Source organism: Oryzias melastigma, linkage group LG1 (assembly GCF_002922805.2).
Source record: "Oryzias melastigma strain HK-1 linkage group LG1, ASM292280v2, whole genome shotgun sequence".
In the NCBI taxonomy this organism is placed as follows: domain Eukaryota; kingdom Metazoa; phylum Chordata; class Actinopteri; order Beloniformes; family Adrianichthyidae; genus Oryzias; species Oryzias melastigma.
Window position 1 is genome coordinate 15,887,086 of NC_050512.1, and position 17,220 is coordinate 15,904,305.

Below are 17,220 nucleotides of genomic sequence, written 5' to 3' on the forward strand. Positions count from 1 at the left end.
CTATTTATCATGCTACATTCACGGAAAAAGAGGTTGTAGGGCACCAGAACATTGCTGTATTCTCCCCTCTTATTCTGTGCTTTAGTGTTATTACAAAGGAGGAGGCCATAATACCTTAAGAAAGATGGCTTTTGGTAAAATCGATTGTACTTGCAGGAGCTGGTACTAAAGTGAAGTGGAGCCTCTAAATCTCGTCTGCTGTAAAACAGGGGAAGCAACAAGTGTCTCTTCACAAGGTTCCCTGGTTAGCAGAACTTTCAAAGGACGCATTTCCAGGGCAACCGTGGAGGTTGGAAATGTGTCCTGCAACATCAACAGAGTCTCCTGAGGCTGATGTTCAAATTTAGTGTGACTAGCAGCATGTTTTCCTACAAAATAACTTCCTCCCAGGACTACTTGATGTGAGTGAGGGGACAGGCTGTTAGCGGCGACTGGAGACCATGTGGTCATTTTGATGGACAGCAGCTTGTCAGTTCTGGAGTCAACCTGCTCCAGGTTCTCTGGATGAAGGAGAAAGATGCTGGCAGTAGCCTTGAGGCTTCTTTGGTCACAGATCAGGGTCTGCGTTTGTCTGATCGTTACGGAAAGCTTTGGCTGCTTCTCTGAGAGCTGGTGTGAAATCGGTGCCCAGGAGAGTTTTCAGCAGCTGATGGGGATTGGCATTTTAAAAAATCTGGGTTGAGATAATGTTTTTCAATTTGTATTTAAAGAGAATTAAGTAATGCTACTATTTCCTCATGGTGGTCTGGTATATGAGCTATGACAATAACTGTCTTTGAGCTCCTAAGACTCACGAATCTGAATATTGATAATATCAATACCAAGGTGAAGTATCGTGCTGTTATTTATACATTTTTGTTGCATGTTTGCTTTTTTTAAAAAAACTTGAGCTAGTTACTATTTTATTGCTATTATGATGGTGTTATGCCATTGTTAATACACATGTTTTATATTTGATGTATGTTCATTTCAGATTGTTTTATTTAGTTAACAAACGTTTTTATATGCTAAAAGTCTCAGTCCTGTGTTTTAACACTTAATTCACAAAGAACATGTTCATTTTTGAAATTATATAATATAACATTACAAGAAAAAAGTTTCCGTATCAATATCAGGGAGACTAGCCTTGTAAGTACTTGGTATTGGATTAATACCCAAAATTCCCAGTATCGCCCTTCCGTATTCACAGCTCCAGTAGATTTAACCACTGTGGTAATAGACCCCAAAATGAGATGTCTACACATTTGGACAACTTGTGAATCAGAAGTAGACTAAAGAAAATGTTGGAAAAAGCTTGTAAGTGTGACATAGGACTTACAACAAGTCACAAATTTCATGCTCCACTCATTCTGAGCCTCATCTGAGCTCGAAACTGGATAGCTTTGATATTGCTCACCATTTTTGTTGTAACAATAAAGTTAGGTTGAGGTTGTGAGAGGCTGTAAGCTACAGAGAGTGTAAAAAAGGGATGATGGGAAATGGGGCAGGATTATAACAACGGTCCACAACTCAGAGGTAAATTTCTAATAAACCACTGCTGCTCTGCAGAAACTATGTCCTGGAAAACAACATTGTTTTTTATATTTTGGCTAATAACAGCATCATTATAATTAAAATTCCACTGGTAATGCTTTAAAATACATCATAAGATGAGTGGAATTGGAACTTAAAAAAAAATCAATAAAAAAGGTAACAGGCCCCTAAAATATGTCTGGTTTGGAGAATATCTGTTGTAAGCTGTTATAAAAGTTTGAATAGTCACCTGTCAGGTAACAGACCACACCCACAAAAGTAAACAATTTAATGTTAAGAGAAAACAATACCTGATTTTAAAAAATAGGTCCATTTGACACACCAGATCTGTACCAATCCAGAATCAGCAGATTTCCGCTTTAGCCTGCCTCTTCATTTCTTTTCAACTTGGGTGGGAGTTTGAATTTAGTGCATAGTAGCAAGACAAAAAGTCATCTGTATTTATGAATCATAAAATTGGACAAAACTTTATGAGTATGGTGATCTGAAGCTCACCAGTGAATCCAAATAAAAAATGATGAGAATGTAGAAAAGAAAAAAATAAGATTTGGAATGTTCTCATCAAAGTGCATATTTAGGGCTGATTGAAATGCTTTGGCAAACCCCCCTATAGAAGCCGTGGATGACTCCAGACCCTAAATTATTTACAACAAAGTTAAGAAGTAAGAAATAACATTTACTCTCAACAAAAAAGGAGATGAAATCCTCTCATCCAGGGTTCTTGCTGCAAATTATAAGTTCAATTAGGAACAAGCTTAAGAGATTTCATCCTTGTAATTTCTCTTTAAATAACATTGGCATGATAAATTAAGATATATTATGCTGTTGTATGAGGATCCAATTTTACTTTTTCTTCTATTAACGTCTAAAAAAAGCAACAGAGTAGAAAAGGTTTCATAGATTTTCTTTCTTCACTCGAGCTTAAGTGTTGAAATGTTTCTCCTTTGTCTTGATCCTTTTGTTGACATTGTTTATCCGTCAAACTTGAGCTTCCAAGAAAGAGGTGGTGATAATCTAATGAATAAACCAAAGCGTTGCTTCAAAGTATGTCAAGTGTGCTGGGGAAGCGGCAGCAGCACTCTGGCATTTTAATAACTGGAATCACATGCGTTTCTTTGGCACCATCACTCTTCCTACATTTATGCATTTATTTGACTTTTTCTTAAGAGTCACCAGAGAGAAATGTTCTCTCTTAGGACGCAGTGCAAATGTAGTCTTGCTATTTGCAACCTCAATTGACTCCAGACTTTAGCCTCTGGAACGCATAAAGTAAAGCCAATGGTAGAGTTCAGAAATTCTTTATATCTTCTAAATCACTTGAAGTTCATAGAAGTATCATACTTTGCAGAAAAAAATTCCAGTTCATGGCTTATTTCAAGGTTAGTCAGACGTTTTCCCCTTCTTTATTGCATTTACATTCCCATACGTATATTCTTGTGAAGAAATCCAAACAAAAAAAGGTAATATGAGCAGCAATGTTTCCCAGCATGCTTCTGATGCCATCAGGTGAATACATTTTTTTGTCTTTTACTTTCACTGAAAGTAAAACGCATATTTCAAACTATAAGTTGCTCCAGAGTATAAGTCGCAGCAGCCACAAATGTGTAGCTAAGAAGGAAAAAAATATATATAAATCACACTGGAGCTTAAGTCTCACTTTTTGGAGAAATTTATTCGACAAAATTGTCCTTATGAAACATAAGGTAGTATATTAGCAGAACAATGTTAAGATAACCATAGTATAAAGTCAACTAAACTCTTTATACCAATTTAAATCACTCAATTCTTTGTCCTCTGTGTTGCTTTTGAACAACTCCACCTCTTCTTCTGCGTTGCTGTCAGTGGCAAGCACTGATGCTCACTTCTACAGCGCCCTCTAGCAGTTGTTAGTAGGAAAATAACTAACGATAAGCCTTTTTTTTCATACACTCAACAAAAATATAAACGCAACAGTGACGTTTATATTTTTGTTGAGTGTATATTCAAGTCGCACTGGCCAAACTATGCAAAAAGCACGACTTAAGCTACAAAAAATACATTGGTTACTAATTTTGACACTGGACATGCAGCCAGCACAGCATCTTGAAAATACTGTAGTCCGTTAAATGTTAGAAATAAGCAACTTTTTTCATTTTTTTTCTGCAAAAGATATGTAGCACAAACACTAAATAGATAAATAAGTGTACAGACCTTTTTTTTCTCCATATTGTCTCAGAAAGTTTGATTATATTCATTTATTATTTTCTGATGGACTCTTTGCTCTTTCCTGAAGTTTGTGCGGAACAGCTGAGCTCATGCATAAGGCAACTCTGCCCTCTTCATAAACTCTACTGTCTGCCTGGGGAAGGCAAATTAATATTGCATTTTGCTGCTTCAGTTATAAAGGTTCACCAACATCAGTTTCAATAAGAAAGGTAGCAAAAACCTTATGAGCATGACACTAAATTAGAGGTCTATAGTTAGACATCAGTTTTTCACCAAATATCTAAAACAAGAGTGGACTCATTGAACTATGATATTTCAAAACTTTCTAAATTGTATAAATCTAAGAAAAAAATACTATAAAGGTTTTTACTACACAAAATTCAGATAGTATTTTTGCAAAATAGATGTTTACCAATCAAACAGTAGCCTTGTCCTTAGAGGTCAAGATTTAAAATGTTTCTTACATCCTAATTTGTTCAAAGCACAAACGGGAGAAAGCAAAACCAATGCACAAAATCTAAAATACCAAAGATTAAACAAAAAACTTTAGTGTCCTATTTAAAAAATAAAAAAAAGTGCAATGCAGGGATGTTGAGTTCAAGACCTAAAAGGCCACTGTTTAATCAAATCTAGAAAAAAGTGAACAAAAGTGTCATTATGAACAAAATCAGGGCAATGATTAGCCAGAGAAAAGCAAAAGTCAAGTTGACATTTATTCTAAAGAACAGTAAGCAGCAAAGTGATTGGTTACTGCAAACAGGTGTGACTAATTTACAACAAGAACACAACACACTAAAAATGTGAAAAAAATGACATTTGCTTAATTATCAAAACATTTATATATATATTAATGCAAACATGGCTGTAAGCATTTTATGATTCTTATTTGGTGTACAGGCAGAGACATGCAACCGCTAGTATTTTATTTGTCAAACAATAGTCAAGATGGATGGATGGAAAAAAAATTAACATTTTTGGTGGTCCAGTCCTCACTGATACAGTTTAGGGTTTATCACTTCAAAGAGTTTGGAGGATAAACTTGCACTCCAGAGATGCTGCAGGTAAAGGTTTCACTGTCATCACTTCCATTTGATCATATGAAGATAAATCTTTTTGGCTCAAGGCTACAGTAATGTTTAAAAAATTAAACCACAACTTGCCCTGGGTCTATCATCCTTAGGGGAACCTGGGCTCATGCCCGAGGCCCTCAAAGGCCCCACGGCATCCTTACTAGAACATAATAGAAGATGTACAGAATATTATACAATCATGTTGCCCTCTATTCTTTTCCCTCCTGCATGTTTTTTCCTCTCTCTAAGCCTGGCTGTTTCACTCTGGTGCAGCTCCACCTGGCTCATTCATTCTTCTAGTGAGGACATTATTGTCCATCATCAGCACAGAAACAGGCTGATCAGCTGTTAAGTGTTTGCTGCAATCACTACAGCGTCCCGCTTTAGTAATCCTGTCCCGGAAAATAATGCACATCTCGTGTGTAAAATGTGTCAGACTACCTTCAAGGGCTGCAAACTGTTTCCTTTCTTCCAGCAGTGCCTAATTTCATGCGTTTTTATTATATTTTCTCCATCGTATCAGTGTAATTTACAATCCAAAGCTCTTGCCAAGTTCTCGTTTTAATGCTGCAATCTGCACCTGATTTCAATTAATCAATCAAGTCTCGATAAAAATTACTCACATGTCCTAACAAGATAGACAGTTTATTTACACCCACACCAAGTTTGGAGTTCTTCATTTAGAATTTTAGATGTTTTTGAAGTATAGCATTTTTACCATTATATGTTGGATTATTTTAGCCTATCTTAACCCTTTAACACAGGAGCTCTGGTGTTTATGTTTTTTGATTTACTATCATTTGTTTATTTATTTTAAAAGGAAAAAAGCAGCTTTTCTCCTTTAGAATCTGCTGGTTGATCTTGTTTACGGTTAAAAATTACACTATGTTAAAGATTTTATGTTTAAGCTTCAGGTGTTAAAGGTTAAATTAGTATCCATCCAATCCCACTTTAATTTTATATCATAATCTCGTTTCTTTTTTTTTACTTTAAGATTGTTTTTATTGATCCCATTGCAACAAGTTAGTTCCATGTCTTAAATATGGTCATGCTTTTGTTTTTTGTTTTTAAAGCTAGAAAAAAAGTTTAAGGACCCAGTCCAATTATATTTTGGTCTATTGTAAAGTGTTCCAGTGGACTTTCAAATTATAACTATGTCATTTTTAGAAAAATCATAAAACCTGTGTTGTTCTGTAAGATTAACGAGCAATATTTAAGCCATCCTGACGTACAGTTTTGAGACAGATGCCAGCTTGGACAAATTAATCTGTGTGTCTACAAGTGGATGCATCAGAATAGAGCAGATCAAGGAGCTTTTCACCTGCCAGTGAATATTCTACATCAAAACTAAGCTTTTTTCCAACAGCATCTGTTCCTGATTCACTGTGATTTGAATGAAGAAACACTCTGAAGTGCAATTTTAAACTTAAATCTTTTTATACATTTTGAGTAAAAACACAAAAAAACAAGATTTTCATCAGAGTGGGATTTTAAATGTGTTTAAAGCTTAAAAGCCCATTGGCCTCCTCGGGTTTTTATCTTTCCTTTTATCCGCAAGAATAGATAGAGACACTTTGGATTGAAAAGATGCCTAAAGCTTTTAACGATATTCCTGTGCCTTTGGCCACTCTTGTGTACATCCTTAGTTTATGCAGTTGTACCTTCGCATGCCATCTCTGCGGACCTGTTTTGACTGACAACAATGCTGATGAGACAATTAATGCTGCTTGCCAAAGAGCCGCGTAGAGAGGTCAGTTCTATCCTCCAGCATCAGGTGGCAATTCCCAACATTCATTATAGCTGGCATATGCTCCCTAATGGGTTTGGAGTTGTACTTTCCATGCTGCTTTACTTCAACCGCTTTCTCCTTTGTTAAAGTTTCTGTCGCATAAAACTCCAACCTTTATGATATTGTCAAAGGATGTACAGCTGAAAAAAATAACCAGCTTCTATTTTTACTTCAGCTTTGTATTGTAAACCAATTGAAAGTAAGGCAAAAGGAAAAAGTTTGTTGAAATGCTTGATAAATTTTACACAGTTTGCATCGCGTCTCATTTCCCCCTTAGCAATCCCTTTGATTAGCATTAAGCTTGTGGGTGGTAGTCCTCCAGAGGGCTCATTAGCTATAATGGCAAGGCCAAATTTTAACTATTGGCCAACAGAAGATATAGATATCTGCTAATATATATGGCTAACATCTGAAGCCCTGCAGAATTCCATGCAAACTGACAGATCATGTGTTGCTGCTGCACAGAGGGCGACTGACAGAAGAAACATTAGTGCATCCACATTTATTAATATTACTAGCTTTCTGTATGTGCCATCATTTCTTGTGCCAATTATACCATAGGATGTGGCTTTGGGGTCTGGCCTAAATTGCAGATTTTCCTCTAAACTCGCTGGAAGGCTCAGAAACAACTGCATCTGTTGGCACCACATCTTATGGCAGGAAGGAAACCCAGAGCCGCTGGAATTTCGACTGAAGGGAATGTTTGATTGGGGTGATTTGCCCTGAATAAAGAAACTGACAAAAGATGGCTTTTGTGTGTATGGTTAGATAGCTGCCCAGAAATGAGAAAGATTAATTATTCACCGAGAGAAAATGGGTTGACACTGGACTGCAGGTTCAATTTTGAAAGTTCAGGCTGAGTACCCTGAAGGAGTTCATAGTGACATCTTTAAAGTGGCAAACCTTTAAAAAGTGCCTAAAAAGATTTGCACCACGCTGTTTAAAGACAACAAAATTAACATTTCTTCATTATTTGACCTGAAGGCAGTAGGGAGCCTCATTTACATTTCCAGATGAGTAACTTTTTTTTACTGCTCCTGTCAGATAAGAGCACCCAGCTTGATTGCTTTTTGTAAATATGTTTATAGTTCAAGTAATCTGGTGTCACATTTTTACCATTTGTTCTTTACTTTAAAAAAAGATAAACTTTTTTTGGCCAAATGAGTCACACTACTTTAAATAATCAATCAAAATGTACTTTCTATTTAATTTCCTGTCATTTTTAGTGTTAGCTCGCATTTTGCAGCATAGTCTGAATGGGTCCAAATCAGAATATGTGTCATGTCAACCTGGTTATTTATAAAAAAAACAAAAAAAAAAATTAACAAAAAAAGCTTATTTTTTGTTTTAAGATCATCTCAATTAAAGAAAAATTTTAAACTGACTGCAGATAAGTGCAATACTCAATAAAAAGGGGGATATTTGTAATTTTGTGGCCTTGAACCCATATTTTTTTAGTATATCCAGAGGAAAGATGAAGTAAGCAAACGGTCACTCCTGTGGTTAAGAATAGAGACGTATAGCTCTCTAACTGGTGATGTAAGTTTGACAAACCCGTTTTTGTTCAGAACTTTTAAAAGAACTTATTTGAGGAGTTCCTGCAATCCCAGTGCAAGCAAAGTCCTCATACTTTGGATTACACTTCAGCCACTTTCATCTCTGCTGCAGTCATACCTTGTAAGGAAGCTACCAAGCTTGGAAAATTTTGAAGAAAAAAAATCATGTTCTGAATGCATACATATTTATCTCTGAATGCTAAAAATAGATGTGGTGCAAATATTTTTGTTTTTCAAGAAAAATGAATGCTGCACTCTCACCTAGAAGTTCTGCATTTTATTTTAAGTTAGTGGTTATTAAAATCATGAAATAATTAGGATATTGTATGAATTTACATGCATATTTGTAGAAATTACATGAGAGTATGCATTTGATTAGTTTATTTACCTGTTATCCAACTGTGTTAAATACATTGGAACTTTGACATAAGAACACTTCTTAAAAAATACAACTTTTTTACTCCAGAGAAGCAAAGATGTAACCCTTTCAAAGTTAAAGACCCATTCCAATGAAAATAGGGTTTTTGCTGTTTTTTTAAATGTTCTTGTGACATTTTTTCTAAAAATTGAGGATGCATATAAAGAAAATGAATTTTACAATTTAATTTCTCAATATTTCTGTATTCATATCATTGAGAATCCAGCACAGACAAAAAAAAATGCTATTGGAAAAAGCTGGTAGCTGTGATCATGACTCCCTGCTCTGCTCCATTCTGGTGCATCCACTTGTAGACATAGAGATCCAAATAGATCCATGTACGTCCTCATCTGAGCTGATATCTGGCTCAAAACTCCAATATTGCTGTGCATTTTTGTCCAACATTAATATTAGGTTGAGGGGCTGTAAGCTAGCGGGAGAGAATGTAAACATAGGAATGATGAGAATTAAGAATCCACCCACAGCAGAAACTATGTCAGAGAAAACGACACAGTTTTTTTTTTTTTTGGCTAAAATCGCCTCAATCATACTCAAAACACCACTGGAAACAACTTTAAAATAAATTAAAAGATGATTGGGGTAAGATTTTAATCTATATTGAAACTTTCAAATGTAAAGTTACACAGGCCTGGCTAGGAAATAGTTAAATAACTTGGAATATGTGCACTTAATGTGTAAAATATTGGCAAAATACCTCAAATAATGTCTTCTTTTGCATTTGAAGCTCTAATGCAGTCCTCCTCATCTGACTGTGTTTTTGTTTCAGCTTCAGCACTGCCTGCCAGTGTATCTACTACTCCCCAGAGCACACGGCCAAAGCTCAGGAGGTGCTCAGCATCACGAGTCTCCTCCAGCCCCTCATCACAAGCTTAGCTGACCAGCTCCTCCAGGCTGCCCAGGAGCACTCGTCCCCTGGACTGAGAGATGCACTCAAAAGCCTTTCTGACAAGGTGAGGCAGAACTTGCATAGCTCCCGTACACTGTTGCATCTTTACGATACATACATTTTGCTTTCCTTTAATTCTTAAACCCTAAACTCAGCAGTCCTCAGAAGTCAACACATCCGGAAAAGTCTCTCATAGCAGAACTCCCCGCTTTATATTTACTGATAAGTTCTGCCAAGACCCGATATATTTTATTCAAGAACTTTATTGTAGATTACGTTACTGTAACACAAGGGTCTGCAACCTTTACTTTAAGAGTTAAAGAGCCATTTGGGTTTGTTTTATACTGATCAAAACCTGGTAGGAGCAACAGTCTTTTTTTTTTTTAATTATTAAAAAAGTGTATATAAACAGCATATGCATTAATAAAAACACAAACAGAAAGACAAATTAGCATTTTCTCACAACCTGACATTGTTTGACAAAGGCATGCATGATTTCCTTTCAAAATAAAAGACTTCCTGTCCCAAAAAGAACCCTTCCAGTGTAGCTAATGTCCTTGTTATAAAGGTTTTAAACAATGCATGACAATAATTGCAATCTCTCTTCATACCTTATGTCAACTAAACTTGAACATGAGTTAATTGGTTTATGATTCAGTAGAAGAAGTGTATAACGAAAATAGAAATTTATATATTTGACCATTGTTGTACTGCTTAAGATACTATATGCTTAAACTAAGCAACCTGGAAATATCAGAATTTTTACTAAAGTTTTGCTTAGTATTTCAAATCTGTGCAATCTGGAGGAAGAATGGAGCAAACAGAGCAAATTGAGGTCAGCAGGAATATAAAAACCTTTATTTTCTAGGTCAGGGATAGACGACTCCAGGCCTCACAGTGTCTGCATGATTTCAAGATATCCACGCCCTACTCATGGCTGACCACCTGGTTCAGGTGTGTCTAGCCAATGAGAATACACCAGAGATGGCTATGTTGGAAAACATGCAGGAATGCGGCCGTCAAGGCCAGGAGTTGCCTATCCCTGTTATTGGTCCACCTCAGCCTTAGATTTATAGACTGAGCCAATGAGCAAATTGCTAATTTAGTAACTCTTACTTAAAAAATGGTTATTATTTAATTTTTTTAGCCACAAAGGCTCTGTGCAGAGGTAAAGAGCCACACGTGTCTCCAGGTTATAGGGGTGTCCAAATACAGACCTAGAAACCCTACCTTATCCACTGCTGATTATCTGTATCAGGTGTGTTTAGCCAATCAGGAGCTCCAATGGAAGGTTGGCTGGAAAACATGTAGGACACCGGCCCTTTAGGTCTTGATTAGGACACCCCTGATCCTGATTTTTCTCCTTCTTTGGCTGCATCAATTCCCTAGTTTGGTTAATGGGAGGCAAAAACCTTGAAACGCAGGAATTTCTGACATAAATCAAAATCTCTTGGTTTCTTTGAGGCAGTTTAGAACACAAACTTCAAAAGAAGAAGTCCACAGCTGACAATAAAAGCAGCAAACTAACAAATGTTGATAGCAGAATGGAGGTTTATGAAGTTGAGGCGTTTTTATCAGTGTAATTAATGAATTACATCTGGTGCTGTCAGATTGCAATCTGTTGTGGGGGAGATTGTTTTTGCCACAGTGGAATAGAGCCCAATCAGCCTGCTTAATTGGTACATTCGCTCTGTCACCACTTCCTCTCATCCTTGATTAGACATGCACACAATGGCCAAGCAAACCGCTGGCCTGGTCAGCACGAGCGGCGCCGCGCTCTGATTAATACCTCAGACTTTGTTTTCGTGTGCGAGGCTTAGGGAGATACAAGAGTTGGGACATGTTTGTGTTTGTCAAAAGCTTGTATTCCAGTGACATCTTTATCTGCCATCCCCAAAGTCCCAGAGCTTCAACAGTGGAATCCTCTTTGTGCGTATATGTTTGCATGGACTTTATTGCACATTTGGGTAAACATTGCATGTCTGGTCTGTTTGAATACACCACCAACATAGTTTCTCTGTAAGAGCCCTACCACCCTATCAGTAGTTTTTGCTTCTGCACATGAAGCCTCAGATTTGAAGTTTGGAATTTGACAAGAAAAATGGATAAACGAGGTTCATTTTCTGTCCTCTTCATCGAATTTCATTGTGTGAAATGGAGAACTGTCTGTTGGAAAACGTGCATTCTTTCTAATGGTCATAAGTGTCTTCATAGATGACAAAATGTAGAGAGAATGAAGAAATGGAGGTGAATATAGACTATTAAGTATTCATTACCCTGCACAAGCAATTCTTATTTAACTGTTTGTGCAACAAGTTTTCTTTCTGCGTAGTAATGAAACAGCAGGAGCATTACAAACCCTAACCAGACACTGGCTGTGGAGAAGAGCTCATTCATTTTAGAGCAGTCCCTCGCTGTATTTCACTTCACCTTTTGCTGTTCTTCTTGCCGTTTCATTGCATTTTTGTATTACTTTTTTTTTAGCCATGCACTGTGTTCTGCGTTATGATTGGCTGTCGATTCTCCTCGATGCCATGTGTCCTGTACAGAATATGTTCAACTCTCCAAATCCAGATTAATCTTCAATCGTGAGCAAATCCTAGTTTTTATTCTGTAATAATTGACTAATTTTTCTATGAAGATTTGAACTTTGAGAGTTTAGGCAAAATAGAAAAGAGTGAAAATGTTTGTGTGTCAGATTAAAGAGTATAAAGTGTATAGTGAGGAGTTTACAGCCTTACTTAGCAAATTTTACCCATCACAGGTTATTTTTGAATTAGTATCACACTCTTCAATTGTTTTGAATCTCAAGATAATCAAATCATGTTGTATTATAACGTCCTGGTCAAGAACGTAACAACAGGAGGATTTAAATTTGCATAGCCTGTAATGATTTGCAGGTTTGTTCTCCGCAAGAGGGAAGACATCACGTCTTGCATACAAATGAATCTTGTCAACTTTGTCGATTTGTCAAATTTGTCCCACATGGAGTTTTTGTGGTTTGGTCCCAAAATACCATTCTGACTACATTTTTGCCTTATTGATCAGCCACTGTGTGATGGATAAGAACTTTTCAGAGGCATCCAGCTGCAGGTGAAATGGCAGATGTAATGATGGATAGACCCAACAGAGCCGATGGATGTCCAACGGAAGTTGAATTTGATTAAAAACGGAAGTTGTATTTTTTTTTTTTTACTGTGCAAACTTCTCAACATTTAACATTTTATTCATGGAATCCTGTTTTTAAAATACATTTTCTTTATTGTAAAAAATAATAAAAGAGAGGTTTGTGTAGAAGTTTGGTCCAGCTGGATTTCAGGTGTTCTGCTCAGCTGGAATCTGCTCACAGGTGGGAGGGTGTCTGTCCACTCCGAACTGCTTGCTTCCTGCAATGGCGGCAGGCGGGACTTTTTCGCAATTTTTAGACAACACCGATGGTCGTTTTTATAGGAAAGTCATGTCAGTCCCCATTCCAAAATGAAGTAATTATCTGTTTCAAACACGGCGAAAACAAAGCACTGAGTGAAAACGCTCAACTGAATTAACTGGACCGTACCAGACCGGAGTGGAAACAGGACTTTAAATTTGACAAATGTCTGTGTTGAATTTTCCTTTTTTCAAATTTGGGGTTTTCATTTCTTCTTCTTCCGTGTCACTGTCAACTACTGTTATTCCGGTGCTTAGTCTCCTGGATTTGTGCTGCAGTGGGATGACTATGTGAGGTCTTAACAGGACTAACACTGATGATCCATGTGTGCAAAACAAATGTCTCTCTTCTCTCTGAGTAAGAGCCAGCCTTAGCCTGCAGTCAGCTTAAAGCCAGGATCATTCTTGGAATATTTTTGGTGTGTTCCTGGAGTATCCTGCATCAGATGGTGCAGTTATTTTTTCTGTATTTTTATCACAATTATAGTGTTTTATGTACAGCACCTTGATCTGTTTTTTTTTATTCATTTTTAACATGAAAGGTGCAATAGAAATACAATTAATTGGATTTTTCTTCTGCATTTAATATTATAATAAAGATTGTAAATATGCCCACAAATAAACTCACAGTTCTAGATTCCACAGCAACTCGATTGAGTCCTTGAGTCTAGGAAAAGTACGAATTAAGGCTTTTTCTGTTCTTTCTACATCAGCTTTGATGCTAACAGCACTGCACTGCTGTGTTTTTGGATGGGCCGCCTTTAACTGGGAGCCAAAAAAGGAAACAAAGTTTGATCATCTTCTCTGAAGACAAAAGCGTGCGCGTACCATCGCTGTTCAGTTCCAACTCGTCTGTAAGTTTCAAAGAGTAAAAAAAAAGTTTAAGTGCCAAATATCTGCTCCCCCTGCAGAGTCAACCCATTTCGGATTAATACATTTCTACAGCTTTATAACTTTTTTATATAAAATGAAACTTTTTTTTTAGCCATATTCAGACTTGAACTCTTTGCTCAGTGAAGATACAGCATTGTTTTTTTCCTCTACAGAGTAAGCACATTTTTAAATCTTTTTGATATGGATGTTAAAGAATTACACAACTTTGTAGTTTTGCGTACGAGGAAGTTACTTTGTCTGTAGCTCTCTCTATTCTTCTTTGAACAAGTTTCTTTTGGATCCTGCAGTGCACCATTGAATTGTTACCCCTTAGTACTTTAATCTGTGGAAGAGTAACTCAAGTTTAAGACTTTTTTGTTCCTGAAAGCCGTAAAACTGAGGTTTTATTGGAACTTTCTAACATAGATAAGGGTGTGCCTAAAACATTAATCTAAAAATACAAAACCACAGGAACCTGAGGTCTTGCTGCTTGCTACAAAATGGAAATAAGAGCAAATCTTTCAGACATTTCCTACTTTTTCAGATTTTACAAAGTGAATAAAACTTTATTTCAGATTTCAAATGAATTTTAAATTCCTACTCTGATAAGCATTTGATCTATTATAAACGCGCTCCCAGCTGTTTTTTTTTTTTCTTTTATAATTATGACGTTTTACGCCAAAACCTAAAAACCAGTACTGTTTTCTCTGACACAGTTTCTACAGACTGGCAGGAGTTCATTGATAATTCACCTCTGAGTTGTGGACGACATCATTGGTGCATAATAGGGGCGTAAGAAAATATTGATTTACTGAAATATCGCAATACTTTATTCGGCGATACTTGTAGCTATTTAAAATACTCCCAAGGCGATATTTAATCTATTATTCAAAAGCAAACATGTCGTTCAGTCTTACTTTTCTTTCAGCATTGCGGAGAGGTTGTGGCCAGCTGATTGTAGCAATTTTTACAGCTTTTTACATCAGCATTTTTTATCTGTGCCTAATTCACAATGATTTGAATAAAATAAAAACTAAAATATACAGTTTTAAGCTTAAATGTTCCCAATATATGTCTATTATCGTGAGAAAAATGCCACAAAAACGTTTTAAAAATACTAGAAATATCATTTTCAAAAGAGTGGATCTTTGATGACAAATGCAAAGATTTTACTTTGTTTTGGATGATTCAATTCACTTTACACAAGCTCTTGAAGTAAATTCAACAGGTTTTAGTTGAACATGAGGTTTTCTAATTATCCTTACATTTGAAAGGGCCTTAAATATATTTTTTTTTTTTTAGTAGTTAGTTTTATCGTCCTCCATGGTGACTTAATTTTAAATTCTCAGCACCTTTAAAGCAAAATTTATCTTACTAAATTACACATTTTTTAAAAAAAACCACAGATTTAGAGAAATAGTACTATTTTGTTCTTTGTTTTTCCTTTGTTTTTTTTTAAATAAACTTTCTCAACTCCCCCGAAATATTTTTTAAAAATACTTACTTTGAAAACAGAAAATTGAATCTGGACTTGTGCTGAATTATGGTGTGGTAGAAGTGTTTTTCAGTTGATGCCAGAATAAAACTGTATTTTTGGTTTAGATAACAGAGAAAAACAATCAAGAGTCAGCTTTAAATTTAAACATTGATGATGTATTGATGCTTTTTTCAAAGAATAGTAGTAATTGGGCAAACACTGCTTAATTAATACAAACATAAAAGTTTAATAAAGCTTGGATTCACTCTATTAATAGTCTTCTCATGACAAAACAACAAACTCCATGATTTCGTTGTGATTCATAGAAGAAGAAGCAAAACCAGTTTTGTTCCTCCAGACCTTGCAGGTGTGTTTTCATAAAGGGGCTTTTGTGTTTTGCTTGGCTGAGTTTTCTGCGGTGATAAGATTGCTCATTGCAGTGGTAACTCCATTACTCTTGGGAGTGCTTTTGTTGCACAGCGGCGAGAATCATGCTCGTTGGTCCCAGGATCGTCATCAACTTACAGAGACTGGTACATTTGAGATCAAAGGGGGTGGGCCCCTCAGAGAGACGGGCTGGAGGAGGAGTAATTGAATTGTTTGTTGTTCCTTGCTGTTATTCTCCTCACCGGCGGGGCTGCAGTAATGGAGAGCGGCTTCTTTACGGTGAAGGAGAGAGTTCATTTTCCTTGTTTCTTCCTGCTTCCTCTGTAAATAGTCCCTTGTATTTTCCTGGGGTCGCCGTGCCTCACTTGTGTGACAGCCCCTCTCCATCTCACACACTTACCGTGTCGCTTCTTCTTCTCCCGCACTTCAATTTGTATTCATTTTGTTATCCAGCCGTAGCTCTCACTGTTCCTCTCTTTTTTCGGTTCCGACCCCTCCTTGTTTTGTTACAGACGGAACAATTTGTTCACACACTTAAGGATGAATTGGTCAAGAGTGCTCTGCTGGCGCTGCACGCCGCCCGGCCAGGATATGTGTCCAAGTCCCAGAGGCAAAGTGCTGTGCAGGGCCATCATCAAGGCCACATCGGCACGGACGGTGAGCAGAATCAGATCCCGGGCCAGAGTCCAGCCACACCCGAACCCACAGCGACGTGCAACAACGTGGAAGGATGTCAAACCCCAACTGGAGAGGAAGCTGAGCTCGGCAAAACGAAAAACCAAGACAGCATACCGCACCATAAAGAGTACGATGAAGAGGAATGGGTAAATTTGACCACTCTTCTCGGTTGTTCTGCACCAGTTTTTGTATCTAAAGACTTTAGCTGTAGTCCATTTACAATTTGAAATCATTTTTTTTTCTAACAAAGCATTTTAAAAATACTTCAATAATTACAAAAACAAATTTTTAAAAACACCATAAAAACTTAGGAATCAGACAAAAAAGCAGAAAAAACAACTAATTTGATTATTCTTTTAATCTTTTTTTTTTTACTTCCACAGAACAAAACTACAATAGAGCATCACCTCAACCACATTTAAAATTGATTAATGGATGGATCAATTTAACCAGCCTCATTGATCTGACCGAGGCAAGATGTTAATCGAATAGACCTGGATCATTAAAAAAAATCGTTTAAGAGTTAAATAAATTGATTTTATCAATATTGGAAAATAACATTTTTTTTTGTTTTTTTCATCTTCTCCAGAGAGTTAAAAACCCAGATCTGATCAGCTCTTCACTAATCTCATTGCTGGTTTCTCTTTGCTCTTCTCAGGACAGAGTTTGGGCTAATGTGGCTAAATGTCTCAACTGTGTGATCGCCATGGTGGACAAACTCCAAGAGGAAGACAACAACAAGCAGGAGTCAGCTCCTGAGCAGCAGCTGGCGGACGTCATCACCTCGCACACCCCTGGTGAGTTAAACAGGAACTTAATAGATTTATGGTGAAAATGTTGAAGTCATTTCCTGTATGATTTATGCTAAAATCTGTTAAATATGCTTAACTTTTCCATTGAC

At 36.7% G+C, this 17,220-nt stretch overlaps 1 protein-coding gene across 1 annotated transcript in view; it reads left to right on the forward strand.

Annotated features, from left to right (window-relative positions):
* Positions 1 to 17,220, forward strand: part of inpp4b (inositol polyphosphate-4-phosphatase type II B) — a 147,173-nt gene that overhangs the window by 115,177 nt on the left and 14,776 nt on the right. Inside the window, exons 12-14 of the mRNA XM_036212286.1 lie at positions 9,359 to 9,542; positions 16,154 to 16,465; positions 16,978 to 17,116. Of these exons, the coding sequence (XP_036068179.1) occupies positions 9,359 to 9,542; positions 16,154 to 16,465; positions 16,978 to 17,116 (635 nt within the window). The remainder of the gene's footprint in view (positions 1 to 9,358; positions 9,543 to 16,153; positions 16,466 to 16,977; positions 17,117 to 17,220) is intronic.